Below are 16,323 nucleotides of genomic sequence, written 5' to 3'. Positions count from 1 at the left end.
AGCACTTCTGTGTGTGTGTGTGTGTGACTGGCTTATTTAACTTACTTTAGCATGATGTCTTCAAGATTCATCCATGTTGTCAAATACTGCAGTATTTCCCGCTTTTTAAAGGCTGAATAGTACTCCATTTGATGTACATACCACATTTCTTTATCCATTCATCTTTTGATGGACATTTAGGTTGTTTCCACATCTTGGCTATTATACATAGTGTTGCAATGAACATAAGAGGGCTGAAATTTCTTTGAGTACCTACTTTCAGTTCTTTTGGATATATACCCTGACATGGGATTACTGGATCATATGGTAATTCTATTTTTAATTTTTTGAGGAACCTCCACACTTTTTCCACGGTGGCGGCAGCAATTTACATTTCCACCAACAGTGCACAAGGGTTCCAATTCTCCACATCCTCACCAACACTTTTGTTTTTCTGACAATGGTTGTCCTAACGTGTGAGGTGATATGTCATTGTGGGTTTGATTCGCATTTTCCTGATGATTAGTGATATCGAGTATCTTTTCGTAAGCTTCTTGGCCAATTGTCTATTTGAGGCTTTTGCCTAGTTTTTAATAGGGTTGTTTTTTGTTATTGACAATTTTTTAACAATCTGGATACTAACCCCTTATCAGATAAACGGTTTGCAAATATTTTCTCACATTCTGTAGGTCGCCTTTTTACTCCCTTGTTTTCTTCGCTGCACCCTGCAGTCTGTGAGAGCATTTTACAGCCAAGCTACTGCGCAAGTCACATAGCTGAGCCCGCATGCCTTCTGGGGGTTGTAGTCAGAGGCGGGTGGAAGGCGGATGATATTTTCTGAGTGATGGTTAGAATCAGATCTCTACTGGGCGGGGCTGGAATGAGCCACTGCCTGGTCCTCATTAGCAGAGAGAGAGAGAATTAATTCCAAGTCCCCTTTTCTGTCCTCAGTCTCTCGGACCCAGGTTCTGAGAAGATCCGCTTCCCCACCTTGGCCGCCCACGCAGGCTAGTCCCTCCTCCTCCCTCCATCTTCCCGCCGCTGGGCGCTCGTGGGTGGGGCTTTACTGGGGGCGGGGCTCATGCAAGCAGGGCGGGGCGTCGGGGCTTCTTTACTGGCTGGCGCTTCCGAGGCCCGCAGCCACATAGTGACCTCTTTTCTTGGAACGCGAGGCGCAGGAGGTCCCGTCCATGGACCGATCCGCAGTGGCGAGGGTGGGCGCGGTAGCGAGCGCCAGCGTGTGCGCCGTCGTGGCGGGGGCGGTGCTGGCCCAGTACATTTTCACCTTGAAGAGAAAGACGGGCCGAAAGACCAAGATCATCGAGATGGTGAGTATGGGGGCTCTTCGCTACGGAGCGCTTAGGGGGCTGCAGGTGGTCCGTCCGGCCTCGCCTAACGGTGCCCACCGCTGCTGGAATGAGAGGGGCCCACAGGGGAGCCGTTCGCCCCGCGTGCGGCCACCCCGCGGCCAGGTGACCTCGACGGCAGCGCTCGGCTTCCCATGGGCTTTGTTATGTCTCCATTTGAAACAAAAGCAGCAAAATAGGTGATTCGGAAACAAGCTGCCTCCCGCTGCAAAAACCCGTTTTTTCGAGAAATAAACGGACGTTTCTGGGCAGATTTCTCCTTCCCTCATCCCGCGTCAAACCGTTGCAACAATCCCATTTTGATGAGGGTTTTTTTTTTTTTTTTTGCACCGTGGCTAGGATGAGTTTGATTATGACAAGGTGTAACTTCTCAGTGGTTAATTAAAGGAATGCCATTTAACCCAGCTGGAGTTCAAAATGGTTTATTTTGTATTTGAATGTTATTCCTTCTTGTCTCAAACTGCCGGGATGTACCTTCGTGTTCATTTTTTCCCCGCAAGCCTCTTACATAACGTTTTAGAAATTTATTTCCAATTTTATTGTAAGACAGTGTTTGAAGAATTCCACTTGAGGTACATTATAAGCAATATTTTCTCCAAAGTTAGGGATTTTTTTAGGTTTTTGTTTTTTAATTAGAGCCCACTCGTCAAGACAGTTTTCTCAGTGAGTTGCATTCGAATATACTTCCTGGAGTGAAGAATCCCGTGTATACTCCGGATGAGTTACTACACGCGTGAATTTCTGGGGTCAAGTATTTTTATAACAAGTCAGTTGACAATTTACCGCTGTACTAAATATCATTTTAGGTTCATGTTAGAATACTTAGCCCAATCATATGTTCTAATTGATCAAAGAAACTTTTTGTCTCGTTGTTTGCTATTGGCCCTAGGTTGAATACAGAAATATTTTTCCATAATTAAAAGTAAAAAAAAAAAAAGTTAATTCCCACATATCTCATATGCCAATAGTTTTGTTTATTGGTAGGTACAGTTAAATTAGTCTTAGATTATTATTACATAGTCTTTCTCCATCTCTGTACTCATAGCAGCAAATGTTTTTATCTCAAAAATTTCATTTTGTTTATGTTGCTGTCCTGCATAGAAAACTTTGGTGGCTTCCTTTTGTTCCAAACCAAAAATGTATAATACAAATGTGGGGAAAAACCCCACATTGCCATACCTTCTTGTATGTACTTAGACTGTGGATTAGTCTATCACTTCTCCTCTAAACCAGGTAGAGGTAAAAATTAATGCTTTCACAAAATCCACAATGAAGCTATTATAAGAACAGTTTGCCATCTTTGTGAAAATAATTAAGGCCCATTGTTTGTAGTATAGAAATCAGTCAACCTTTATATATACATGATACGTTATATTAATTCAGGCATAGGGACAAGTAGTCTTGTGGCTACAGCATAATGTACAGATGTGTATTTGTTTTTGTTTATTTATTTATTTATTTATTTTTGGCTGCGTTGGGTCTTTGTTGCTGCGCGCGGGCTTTCTCTAGTTGCGGCGAGCAGGGGCTACTCTTGGTTGTGGTGCGCGGGCTTCTCATTGTGGTGGCTTCTCTTGTTGTGGAGCATGGGCTCTAAGGAGGGTGGGCTTCAGTAGTTGTGACACGTGGGCTCAGTAGTTGTGGCTCGCAAGCTCTAGAGCGCAGGCTCCGTAGTTGTGGCACACGGGCTTAGTTGCTCCGCAGCATGTGGGGTCTTCCTGGACCAGGGGTCGAACCCCTGTCCCCCTGTCCCCTGCATTGGTAGGTGGATTCTTAAATTTATTTATTTATTTAATATTTATTTTTGGTTGTGTTGGGCTTTCTCCAGTTGCGGAGAGCGGGGGCCACTCTTCATCGCGGTGCGGGGGCCTCTCACTGTCGCAGCCTCTCCCGTTGTAGAGTATAGGCTCCAGACACTCAGGCTCAGTAGTTGTGGTTCATGGGCCTAGCCGCTCCGCGGCATGTGGGATCTTCCCGGACCGGGGCACGAACCCGTGTCCCCTGCATTGGCAGGCAGATTCTTAACCACTGCGCCACCAGGGAAGCCCGGTAGGCGGATTCTTAACTAGTGCGACACCAGGAAGCCACAGATGTGTATTTGGAGGGAAGAGATGGGGAATGTGGGCAAAGAGGCCAAATTGTAAAGGAATCTTGTAAAGCCATTCTAAAGGCTTTGCCCTTTATCTTGTAGGCAATAGGGGGCCATGAATGGTTTTTAAACAGGATAGTTGAATGTTCAAAACTATATTTTATACAGATCACTTAGACAAGATAGGGTGAAAGGGGAGAGCCTGGAAAGAAGGAAATAATTTAGGAGGTTGTTGGCAGTATTCATTGTGAAAGATGATTAGGGTCTAGACTAGGAAACAAGCGACCAGAGGATAAACATTTCAGAGGTAAAATCAACAGGACTTAGTGGTACTACAAACTCTGGACTCATACAGACCTCGCTTTGAACGTAGGCTTTCTCATTTATCAAGCTGTGTGATCTTGGGTAAGTTATTTAACTCCTCTGAGTCTGTTTCTTCATCTACTAATTGGAAGATGATAATACTACCTACTTCATGGGATAGTTGTGAAGATTACATGAAATAACACAGTGGACATAATTGCTATCATTTGTGAGCTTATCATTATTTATGATCATTAAATAAAGAGATTAATCACCGGGGTGGGGGGGATTACAAGCTAAATGGTGATACTGGCTACATTATTAGCCAAGATAGAAAGGGGGAAAGAAAGAGGAGGCAGGGACAATGTGGAACAATAAGTTCACTTTGTCCTGTTTAGCCAAGTAGAAATGTCCATAAATTAGTTAAAATAAGTGCTTAGAAAAGCATTTGTTGCCATATATTGGCCCATAGTAATATATAGTATATACATTACCTGTTGTTATTAGCAACAGCAACTGAAAATGTAGTGCTGGAGTTGCGAAGATAAACTGGGACTAGAAACTACTTTCTCAAGTGTCTAGCCTCTTGGCAGTAATAGTGGAAATGATAATAATTTCTCACCCATAACTTTGCAGCAAAATGAAAAAAGAAAACTTAGAGTACTGACATATAGTGGGTGTTCAGTAAAGAAAACAGATCTCAGAGATGGGGTGACAGGACATGTTTCCAAAAGAAGGGGCAGAGGCAGAAGGGTCAGTCTGCCCAGATCAAAAATTGACTGAAAGCCTTGTGGGTTGGACAGCTGCTAGAAGAACAGTGCAGTGAAGAAGACCGGAAAGTGATTGTCGAGTACAAAAATACTTGTGCCGTCAGTGTAAGTTTGGTTTGGTTTTGGTTCTGAATGGTTGGCACGTGACCATGTTGGCAGGCAGAATGGCAGTGAAAAACGAGTGCTTAAAGAAGTGAGAGAGGAGGAACGGAGTTCCCTGGTGGTCCAGTGGTTAGCACTTGGCTGCCATGGTCTGGGTTCAGTCCCTGGTTGGGGAACTAAGATCTCCCAAGCCCCACAGCTTGCCAAAAAAAAAAAGAGCGGGAGAGGGAAAATCAAGCTGAGTTCCAGAGGAGATAGGAAGGTAGGGGATAGAGAACACAGGTGGACAGATGCCTTTTTAAAGGAATAAGGAACATCCCTCTCTCTAAGAGTGAATAGTAGCCCCTCGCTATCCATGGGGGATTGGTTCCAGGACCCGCTTGGATACCAAAGTCCAGGATGCTCAAGACCCTTTTATAAGATGCTGTAGTATTTACTTATAACCTATACACAACCTCCTATATACTTTAAATCATCTCTAGATTATCTCTAATACCTAATACAATGTAAATAGTTGTAAATACAATGTAAGTGCTATGTAAATTGTTGCCAGTAAGCAGCAAATTCAAGTTTTGCTTTTTGGAACTTTCTGGAATTTTTTCCCCCACATATTTTCAGTCCTTTGTTGGTTGAATCGCTGATGTGGAACTGACAGATATGGATGGCCGACTGTACTACTCACTGATTTATAGCATCCACTTATTTCTGCATATTTTAATTTAGATTATGTCTTATTTTCAGCCCTGCACTAACTGTGTCTACTTACTTTGTTCTTTACTTCTGTCCAGTTGACTTAATTTCTCCTACTAAATGGCACCTCTTTCCAATTTTTATATACCAACTGTTTTCTTTTTTGTTTATTTTGTATTACCAGAATATATTCTGGTTTTACTTTTTACCAGCAGATTACTTATTTTTCTCCAATAGAAAACTAATTCCAAAAAAAGATGAGATGGTTTAATCTTATTCAGTTCTTCTCATATCCTTTATTAAAGGTACAAACTTAGTTATAAGATAAGTACTAGGGTTATAATGTACAACATAATGACTATAGCTAATACTGCTGTAGGATATATAAGAAGGCTGCTAAGAGATTAAATCCTAAAAGTTCTCATCACAAACAGAGACTTTTTTTTTTTTTTGGCTTTCTTATTGTATCTGTATGAGATGATGGATGCTAAGTAAACTTATTGCAGAAATCATTTCACAATATATGTATGTCAAATCATTATGCTGTATACCATAAATTTATACAGTGACATATGTATATGTATATATTGTATAAATACAATTTATGTATATTTATAGAGTTATATCTCTATAAATTTGGGAGTGGGGAATTCTCCCAAGGTAGAAGTATCTAACAAATGAAATAAAATGGAAGCACAAAACCAGAACAAATGTATATTCCCTAAAGAGCAACAAAGAGGGTGGAAATTATTTGGACAGCAGGAATAGGAGAGATGGAACTGTCACTGGAAGTTCCCCAACCAGTTAAAATTGTCATTTCTAATTTAAACACATCTCAAGTATTTATGGCTTCCTTGTGAACATCAGCAGTTATTCCTTAAATAGCTGGTGCTGTTTTTGAAACTTCAGTGTGTTTCCTTCCTGGAGATAAACTTCTAACAAAAACTTCTTCCTTTCTTCTAAAGATAACATCAAATGTTTTCTGGGTACTATTCTAAGTGGAAAGCCCACTATTGAGTCTGTATTTAGATATATTTAGAAAAGGGAGGGGGGAAAACCAAGATTCAAACAGCTGCTTTAGTGGATCAACACTATCACATAGGCTTTTAAAATATTTCTATAACTCAACTTTCATCTAATTTATATCAGTACAGAAATTTATGACCTTTTAGCACCTGTTTTGAGTTCTTGATTTGTTCTGTGAAGCATATTCCCTGAACTCCTGTGGCATTTCCTGATGATTTCTCATAATTTAGCAATTTATGTACTCTCTTATATTGTTTACTGTAATGTATATTCTTGAAGAGTCTGGATTGGTGCATAGTTCTTTGTCATCCTTTTTTATTAATTGTACTTGACTAAGAGAAACAGAGACCCCAAATCAGTGGCTTTATTAAACAGTACAGATTTTATTTTTTTAGTGTAACGAGAAGTCCAAAAAATAGGCAGTTGCTGGTGTTAATTAGAGGGTACAAGGATATGAAGAGGTCTTTGAAATGTCCTTGGTTTTTCTCATGGTCACAAGGTGGCTGTTGTAGTCCTGGCCAACATCTCCATCTTCCAGGCAGCAGAAAGGAGGAAGTAGGGAGGAGAATACTTATTTAATAAGCAAAACTTTCTTCTTGCATGTCACTGGAGGGAACAGTGTCGTATGGTCATCCTAACTGTAAGTGAAGCTGAGGATTTTTTTTTTTTTTGATTGAGCAACTTGCCACCCTCTGACAAAATTGAGATTCTATTAGTAAGAAGAAGAGGAGGGTGTGTATTAGGTAATTACCAGTCTACCATGCCACACCACAGTGCCTGTTCTTTTTTCATATCATTGACTATTCAGTAAATATTCAATATTTAATCAAATGAAAACACCTGTATATAATATAATATTACCAGTGGTCAGTAGGCTGGTAGAAAGATAGAGCATTCCAACTATTCCAAGTATTTGGTAATACAGCAGTAGAGAATACAAATTCTGAATAGCTTTGATCTTCTGTCCACCCCAAGAGTAAAGATTTATTCATTCACACCTGAAATATGTAGATCTTAAATAGCTCCTGCACATGGCCACTGCCATCATACATGCTAATGAGATTTAGAAGCTAATCTCCCAAATGTGTCACAACTAGCTTAAACACTAAAGTCCTAACAGTACTTCTAGAATGAATGAATATAAATGTCTTGAGAGAGGGATTAACAGAAGGCTTTGTGGAGTTCAAAGGAACAGGAGATGACATTGGGTAATGTTCAATGGATGTGGTGGTATTTGAGGGGTAGCAATCATGATTAGTCCAATTTGAATAAAAGATATTGCCAAATAAGGAAAATACATTAAAATCTTAACTTTGGCAAAGAAAATATCCAAGGTCATCTTGAATCTCCAAATTTGGAAGTATGGAAATGTTTCTACCAGGCGTATGACTTTGTCTTTTCAAAGCACATTTGTCATGTTTCCTGTGTGTTATCCTCATGCAGCAAGTTAACCACATTTTCACCTTCAGTGAAAAGTGTGATCTCTTATCTAGTGAGCCATTTTTATATTAGCTAGAATAGTTCCTGAAAAAGTTTTAGCTTTACAAATTTTTTTTTTGCTTATTCCTTTTGTTGTGAATTCATTTACATGACAGACAGAGCCACCCTTAAACCAGATACTAATATTTTTAATTTATTCAAGAATTTTGTTTTCTGGCTAAAAGCTGTCATATCCTTAGATCCTTTTACTTTCTTCGTTTAACAAGCCCCACCCACCCACCCCACCCGTGATTCTGAGGCTTGCAAAAGTTTGAGAACCATTGAAGTAAACAATTCAAATTCTTGCCTTCAACAAAATTACAAATTTTACAAGTCACAAGACTTCCAAGTCTTGTGCTCACAAATAGTGAAAGTTGGGGCTGCCAGAAATTACTGTGTGAAGAAGAGAAAGCAGAGTGATGAGGATGTAGAAAAATGGGCACTTTCATTTACTCTGGAGGTGGTATACATTGGTTAAATAAATAATAGTGCATGGTTAAATTATGGTGCATTTGTATAATAAAATATTGTGCAGCTTTGGAAACAAAAAAGTAAATCTGCATGAGTTAACATTTTAAAAAGCTCAAACGAGTTGGCCAAGAGGCACATGAAAAGCTGCTCAACATCACTAATTATTAGAGAAATGCAAATCAAAACTACAACGAGGTATCACCTCGCACCAGTTAGAATGGGCATCATCAGAAAATCTACAAACAACAAATGCCGGAGAGGGTGTGGAGAAAAGGGAACCCTCTTGTGCTGTTGGTAGGAATGTAAATTGATACAGCCACTGTGGAGAACAGTATGGATTCCTTAAAAAACTAAAAATAGAATTACCATATGACCCAGCAATCCCACTACTGGGCATATACCCAGAGAAAACCATAATTCAAAAAGACACATGCACCCCAATGTTCACTGCAGCACTATTTACAATAGCCAGGTCATGGCAGCAACCTAAATGCCCATCGACAGATGAATGGATAAAGAAGATGTGGTACATATATACAATGGAATATTACTCAGCCATAAAAAGGAAAGAAATTGGGTCATTTGTAGAGACGTGGATGGATCTAGAGACTGTCATACAGAGTGAAGTAAGTCAGAAAGAGAAAAACAAATACCATATATTAATGCATATATGTGGAATCTAGAAAAATGGTACAGATGAACCAGTTTGCAGGGCAGAAATAGAGACACAGATGTAGAGAACAAACTTATGGACACCAAGGTGGGGAAAGTGGTTGGGGGGTGGTGGTAGTGGTGTGATGAATCAGGCGATTGGGATTGACATGTATACACTGATGTGTATAAAATGGATTACTAATAAGAACCTGCTGTATAAAAAATAAATAAAATTAAATTAAAAAAAAACAAAAGCTCAAACGAGGAGGGAAATAGCAAGTTGGAGGACAGTTGTGGTTCCAAAAGAGATACACATGTATATGCTTGTTATTGGAAATTCTTGAAAAACTATATTAGAAGCTGTTTATAGTTGTTGCTGGTGAGAGTCAAACTTGGGAGGATGAGACTGTGGAGGAAGCCTTCAACTTTTTCATCCTTTAACGTTTCATACTGTTTGAAAGAACATGAGCATGTATTTTATATATTTTTATATATTTTTAAAAACTGGTTAGTTAAAAGCAATAACATTATAAAAAGTGTGTTGGGACCACATTGTAGAAGCATCTTTATTATCAGTTGTTTGTAATTAATTTGCTAAAGAGCCTTTGAGTTTGTTTTTCTAAAATAAATAAGATCTGGAATGCATTTTAGTATGAATAACCTGGTAGATGAGGTACACTGAATTAGCATTACTAGGACCAGTAGGAGAGAGGTATAGGGGAGGAAAAAATAATTTTCCCTCCACCTTTCTAAATTCTCCACTGGGGACCCCATAACAAGACACACTAATAAGAGACAAACAAACAGAAGTTCATTAACATGTACACATGGGCGATACCAGGGGAAAATGAGTAACTTCTGGATGCCTTAGAATTATACCATCTAAAGCTAAAGACAAAAGAACGGTGTGGGAGCCTGTTAAGAGTTGCAGCAAAAAAAAAAAAAAAAAAAGAGTTGCAGCAGAAGAAGAGTATGGCAAGCCTGACCTAGGGTTGATACACAAATTTAAGTGCATTCTCCATTAATATGTTTCTTGTGCTTTACTCATCTTCTCTTCCTGGTACAAAGGGAGACACACAAATGGAGATGTCCTTCATAAATATAAATTTCCATTACAAAAAGGTAATTTCTACTCTGTTTTCAGAGCTCCTCCTGTGTCTGCTGTTTCTTTGAAATAATCATCTCAAAATAATCTTTATGCCAAAGAGGTACACCTTGGGGTGGCAAACCTGCCACTCTGGATGAGCAGGAATTAAAATAAGCCTGGAGTAAAGAGAATGACTATGCTCTCTAGACTGCTGTGGGAACAGTTGAAAGAGGAGAACAGAAAGAGGATTGCAGAGGTGAAATCTACAGGATTTGAAAGGGAGCAGAATTTGTAACCGCAAAATATGCCTCCATGGCATTAAGGATTATTTTAGGCTGATTATTTTTTAAAAAAAAACAGCTGACACAAGAGAAACTGAAAAGCAAGCAGAAGTTACCCTTTGATAAGAACAATTTACACTTATAAGGGAAATCTCCATTTGTAGGGGTGTCTACCTCTCTCTGTCAGAAAGAGGGCAACAACTGAATCTATAGAAACTCTTAAAGGTCTTAACTCCACATGACAACCGTACCCTCATTTACTGAGCTTTGCCTGAAAACCTGGCTTTCCCCTGCCCAGCATCTTTTGTCTTTAGCTAGAGATGGTATTTAAGGCGATGGCTTGGGCCGTTTTGAGAGTTAACTCAGTTTTCCTGGGTATCTCTCATGTATACAGGAAGTATACTGTATATGTTATTCAACTTGTTTTTCTCAATCTGTCTTTTACTACAGGGGAGTCTCAGCCAGGAACCTAGGATAGAGGGAAAATCACTTTCCCTCCCCAACAGATTTTATAATTTTGCCAAGCGTTTTGGGTTATCCTTAATTTTTCACAGCAGTTTGAATGTTCCCTATAATTTATGTTAAATCATTTCCATATATTCCTATTTTACTTGTTTTTAAAATAATTATTAAATTAATAATAATATTTAATAATGTATTAATATTAATAATAATTATTAAATTAATAAGCATACAAGGGACTTCCCTGGTGGTGCACTGGTTAAGAATCTGCCTGCCAATTCAGGGGACACGGGTTCAAGCCCTGGTGCGGGAAGATCCCACATGCCATGGAACAGCTAAGCCCGTGTGCCACAACAACTGAGCCTGCGCTCTATGGAGCCCACAAGCCACAACTACTGAGCCCGCGCGCCACAACTACTGAAGCCCGCGTACCTAGAGCCCGTGCTCCGCCACAAGGGAAGCCACTGCAAGGAGAAGCCCGCGCACCACAACGGAGAGTAGCCCCCGCTCGCTGCAACTAGAGAAAGCCTGCGCGCAGCAACGAAGACCCAACGCAGCCAAAAATAAATAAATAAATTTATTTAAAAAAAACACAGAGAATCTGAAATCCTATTTTAATCTTTATTCTTCTTTTAATTATAGGTTGTAATTTATATCTTCATGTAATAACTAATTTGAAATCTAATGTCATGAACCTTACCTGATAGGTTTTCCCCCTTTAAAAAAAACAGTGATCAGGGAGATTATACAATCCTGTTTTTCTGTCAGCAGGTGGCAGACTTCTCCCTCTTCTATGGCACGGTGCTACATTTCTAAACTATTTACCTTCCTTATTAATGCACTTTTATGTTTACCATCTATTTCTTAAACCTGAAGGGGAGCAGAATATGCCACCCCAAAATGTGCCATTTTGGTATGTGGATTATTTGGCGCTGAAGGCAGTCAAGACTCAGCAGACTCAGGAAAGGCTTTTTACCTCCTCCGTAACTGCCTGAAAATTTAGAAAGGGGTCCTGTACCAGGAAGAGAGCTGTTACCAGAGATCACATTTTTCATCTGACTAATCTGCATAGCAGGACAAATATTTGTTTACCAAATGTTTGCTCTTCCCCTCTTCCTGTGAATTGCCTTCCTCCCCTTTAAAGCCCCAGACTCCTACCTCTTTCTCCTTAGCTCAGTATGGTATATAAGCCTCAATTGCCTGGCTGTCTTTGGATCTCATATCTTCGTGGGAGTTCTTGTAGGTACGAAAAAAATTTTTTCTGTTAATCTGTCTTTTTAGTACGGGGGATCTCAGGCAAAAATCCAGAAGGATAGAAAATTTTTTTCCTCTCCTAAAAACCATTAACCTATGAAATTTAAACCAAGTATGACAGTATTCTGCCATTATAGATGTAAATGCCATTTGTCTACTTTTTTTCAACATATGTTCTTCATTTTCAAGGTGCTAATAGATTACAAAGTTGTTGAGCAGTTGATTGGAGGGTTACTTAATTTGTTTGGCAAGTTCCTGCTTATAATTAGGTGGAAGTAGACGGTCAGAGGTTTAACATGATGTGGGTTCCTGCAACATCCTTCCTGCCTCTGTTGTATCTCCTCTGAAGCCTTTTCGTGGCACAGCCCTCTCATTTACCTTACCCCAAATGTCCCACTCAGAGTCTGGGTTCCGAATACACCATCAAAAAAATCATCATGTTATTATTATACAGCCTTCCCCCATGAACAGTTTGTCAGTTTATCTTGACTTCTCTGTCAGTCACACCATTAGCGTTCTAGCGTTCTCGCGTTCTCATTCTCTAAGGGAATGAGACACTCGATGGATTTTGATAGAGGGAGATAGGAAAAGTTTGAGAACCTAACCTAGCTTTAAAGCATAGTGAAATGTTACAAAAAAGAAACCCACTGGAGTTCCCTAAGATAAAAGGGGGCTACACTGCATTAGAACTAGAAAACAATTAGAAACCGATTTGCATTTGGGTTAATTTGGTACTGCCTTGTTATCTTGTAACCAGGGAAAAGGAACTAAAACTTTGAGGTATCTACTTATGTCCAAGTGTGCCCTGCATGCTTACCTAATTTAATCCTTAAAACACAGTACAGGGCTTCCCTGGTGGCGCAGTGGTTGGGAGTCCACCTGCCAATGCAGGGGACACGGGTTCGTGCCCCGGTCCGGGAAGATCCCACATGCCGCGGAGCGGCTGGGCCGCGTCCGGAGCCTGTGCTCCGCAACGGGAGAGGCCACAACAGTGAGAGGCCCACGTACTGCAAAAAAAAAAAAAACAGTACAGCTGGTAATTATTGTAATTTTCTATCAATTTGCTTAGGAACTTGGCTAATAAATAGCAGAGCCAGCATTCAGTCTGATTATAGCTCTCTGAAGCTTTTGAGTAAAGCATGCTTCCAGTTGGGAATGAGAATTACTTCTTTAGTAAGGTGTTGTTGTATTGCTGATCTTTAAAAATTTTGTCTTTCTAAGCTAATTAAATACTTTATTCTATTTTGTCTTTTGTGCACAACTGTGTACCACGCATGATATTGTCACGTGTTCCTAGTTTTGGCAGGAGAAAGAACTCTTGTCTACTGATCCATAATTATTCTGTTTTTCTCTGCATAATATAAATATTGTGGTTTATCTAGTAAAGATACACAGTATTCTCTTTCTTTAACAAGTTATGTTAATCTGTGATCTGACCACTAGACAATCTTGTAAGGGAATGGGGTCATGTAACAGATGTTTGAGTTTAGTAGTTGGTAAATCCTTGGTTCAGATCTCAGCGCTGCCACATTCAAATCGTTTAGCCCTGGACAAATTTCACTTTTGTAAGCCTTAGTTTCCAGTTCTCTAGAGTGGAGAAGATTCACCTAAAAACTCTCCTGCCCCCTGTTTCCTTCGGGGTATTATATTAGAATATGTTCTGTTTTTGGTTGTTATTTTTCATTTCACTTGTTTTAAATAATTATACTCTGGGAGAATTCCAACAGTATACTATTCTAATATCCACCTGGGTTATTAAGATTAAAAAAGAAATTATATACATGCAGTATATATAATAAACAAAGCTATTATTTTCCCAACTTTATTTTAGACATGATGTTCTCAGATAGTATATTATTCATATTAAGTAATTCATTTAAAAATGATCTCTAAACAGTATTCCATTTGAGCCCTCAGATTTGGAGATAAAAACTGAATGACTAGTTTTATCATATATCTTTCTTAAAGTTAAAAAGATTGGGAATGAGAAATGTCCAGCATTATGCCAAATTCTGAGCAACAGTTTTTAACCTGAGTACCTAGCATTCTAGAAAACAGTACCTAGCCCAATCCCTGCATGCCTGCTGTCATAATTGTAGATGGTTCAGCTGACCTGGGTAGCACACTTGGAGGCTTGGCATATATCATTTACAATTACTGAGATTTAATTTCACTAAAATTGTATGAGAAACATGAGTTATTATAAAGGATAAAGCTGTATCTGTTTGACTCACTTTTGAGTCCCCTCTAGTATACTTAGAACAAGCACAGATCATGTGATTTATTATATATTTCAAAATTAATTCATGGGGTCCACAGGTGTGGATTTCTAATCATTTGATTTAGCTTTAGGGGAGCTTTGATGATTAAGGACTCATGAGTACCTAAATTAAGATCCAGCTTTTTACAAGGAATTTCTCCATTTTTAATTATTTACCTATCTTAAACTTAATTTTCCCTTTGATTCTTTCTCTTTTTATTTCTGGTATAGTGTATGCTGATATAAAATTAGAAAATCTAGATAAGCAAAAAAAAGTATTCTGCAATTTTCACCACCTAAAAAACCCCATATTTTAGTAAATGTACTCCTTTCTCCTTCTGTACATATAACTATTAGTATCATTTTTCCCAAAATGAGACCATACTATAACATTGTTTTTAACTTGTTAAAACAATGTTTAACTTGTTAGTTTATTTCTTAATAATAAACTTATACTTATTTTAATGACTATATTATCTTTGGTATTATATCATATATGAATATCATGAATTATTTAGCAAGTTCTTCATTGGTGAACATTTAGATTGTTTCTCACTTTCCGTTATGATAAATAATGGATCAGTGAACATTCTTGTAGCATCTGTGCGTGTCCATGATTGTTTAAATGGAATTGCTTGATCAAAGCCTTTTGAATGTGCTGCCAGGGGTTACCCTCTGAAACGGTTGTACCAATTTATATTTTCACCAACAGTATATTTAAGTACCTAGCTCTGTGTTTTCCTGGGAGTAGATATCTTATTTTTTTCTGATCTTTGCCAAATGATAGCTTTTTTTAAAGTATTAATATTTCTATTACTTTTGGAGTTAAACTTTTAAAAAAAATTGGCCACTTATTTTCTTCTTTTCTGAACCATCTGAGTTCTTTTTTGTGATTTTCAAGGGCTTTTTAAAAATGACTTTAAGCCATGAGAGTATGTTAGAAATATTTTTCCAAGTTTTTTTGTTTCACTTCCATTTTTGAGTAATCTAAATTGACCCTCCTTTTCAAACCTTTAATGGCTTCATTAAGCCAATGACTAATTCTTTAGAATGTTTTACTAATCTTGATTTGCACATGACTCCTCATTTACACATTATGACTTCATTCGATAGCCAGAGTAGGAGGAGAATATAGCATTAAATAGTTTGTATAACTTACTCACTAGTTTACCCTCCCAGCCATAGAATGAGGAAGGCTAACTACAGAAAAAAATAGTAAGGTATTGTGATTTTGCCCCAATAGATAATTTTCATTTTACCTTCATAAATATTACTTAATATATGCCATGTCCATTTCTTCTAAAGATGTAGTAGGATTATACACACTTTCACTTTCTTTTATTTTGGGACATGTAACTTTTAAAAAATAATCTTCATTTTCTTCTAGGTATAAGATAGTATTCATTATAGAAAATTTAGACAATATCAAAGAGTATGAAGAGAAAATATATCACCTGTGATCCTATCATTTCTCTTTGATAACTATTACTTGAACTTTGTAATATATTTGATTCAGTCATGTCAGGTGATTATTATACTATTGAATTTAGTTTGTTACTGGGTTGGTTTTTTTTTTCTGCTTTATAACAAAGTGAGTCAGCTATACATATACATATATCCCCATATCTCCTCCCTCTTGCATCTCCCTCCCACCCTCCCTATCCCACCCTGTCACTGGTTTATTATTTAAAACTTTTGTTATGTGTATTCATAAGTGAAATTAGGTATCTTTTTTTGTCTCTTTTTGAAAGACATTCATTTCAGGGTTTTATACTAGTTAGTTCATAAATGGAATTGGGTAGTTCACTTCTTTTTCTGTGTTATAGTTTATCTAGCATGGGAGCTGTTAAGGTTTGAAAGAGCTCACAAGTATAAAACCTGACCACAAAGCTTTTTGAAGGTCATTTTCTAATAAACTTATTTTTATAAGTTCTGTTCTAATGAGCACACATTCCATTGTTGGTTTTGGTTTGGTTTGGTTTATTGAAGTATAGTTGATTTACAATGTTCTGTTAGTTTCTGGTGTACAGCAAAGTGATTCAGATATATTTA

General features: G+C 38.2%; 1 protein-coding gene across 2 annotated transcripts in view; it reads left to right on the top strand.

Annotated features, from left to right (window-relative positions):
* Positions 1-1,089: 1,089 nt before the first annotated feature.
* NT5C3A (5'-nucleotidase, cytosolic IIIA) overlaps positions 1,090-16,323 on the top strand; it is a 41,608-nt gene continuing 26,374 nt past the window's right edge. Inside the window, exon 1 of one of the 2 annotated variants that reach the window (XM_082632888.1) lies at positions 1,090-1,307. In XM_082632888.1, the coding sequence (XP_082489014.1) occupies positions 1,170-1,307 (138 nt within the window). In that variant the 5' untranslated portion in view covers positions 1,090-1,169. The remainder of the gene's footprint in view (positions 1,308-16,323) is intronic. The other variant, XM_082632890.1, reaches the window with a different exon arrangement.

The sequence above is a fragment of the Mesoplodon mirus genome (genome assembly GCF_964341445.2).
Source record: "Mesoplodon mirus genome assembly, chromosome: 9".
NCBI lineage: Eukaryota > Metazoa > Chordata > Mammalia > Artiodactyla > Ziphiidae > Mesoplodon > Mesoplodon mirus.
Note: the sequence above shows the minus strand (reverse complement) of the source record. Positions and strands in the feature narration are given on the sequence as shown.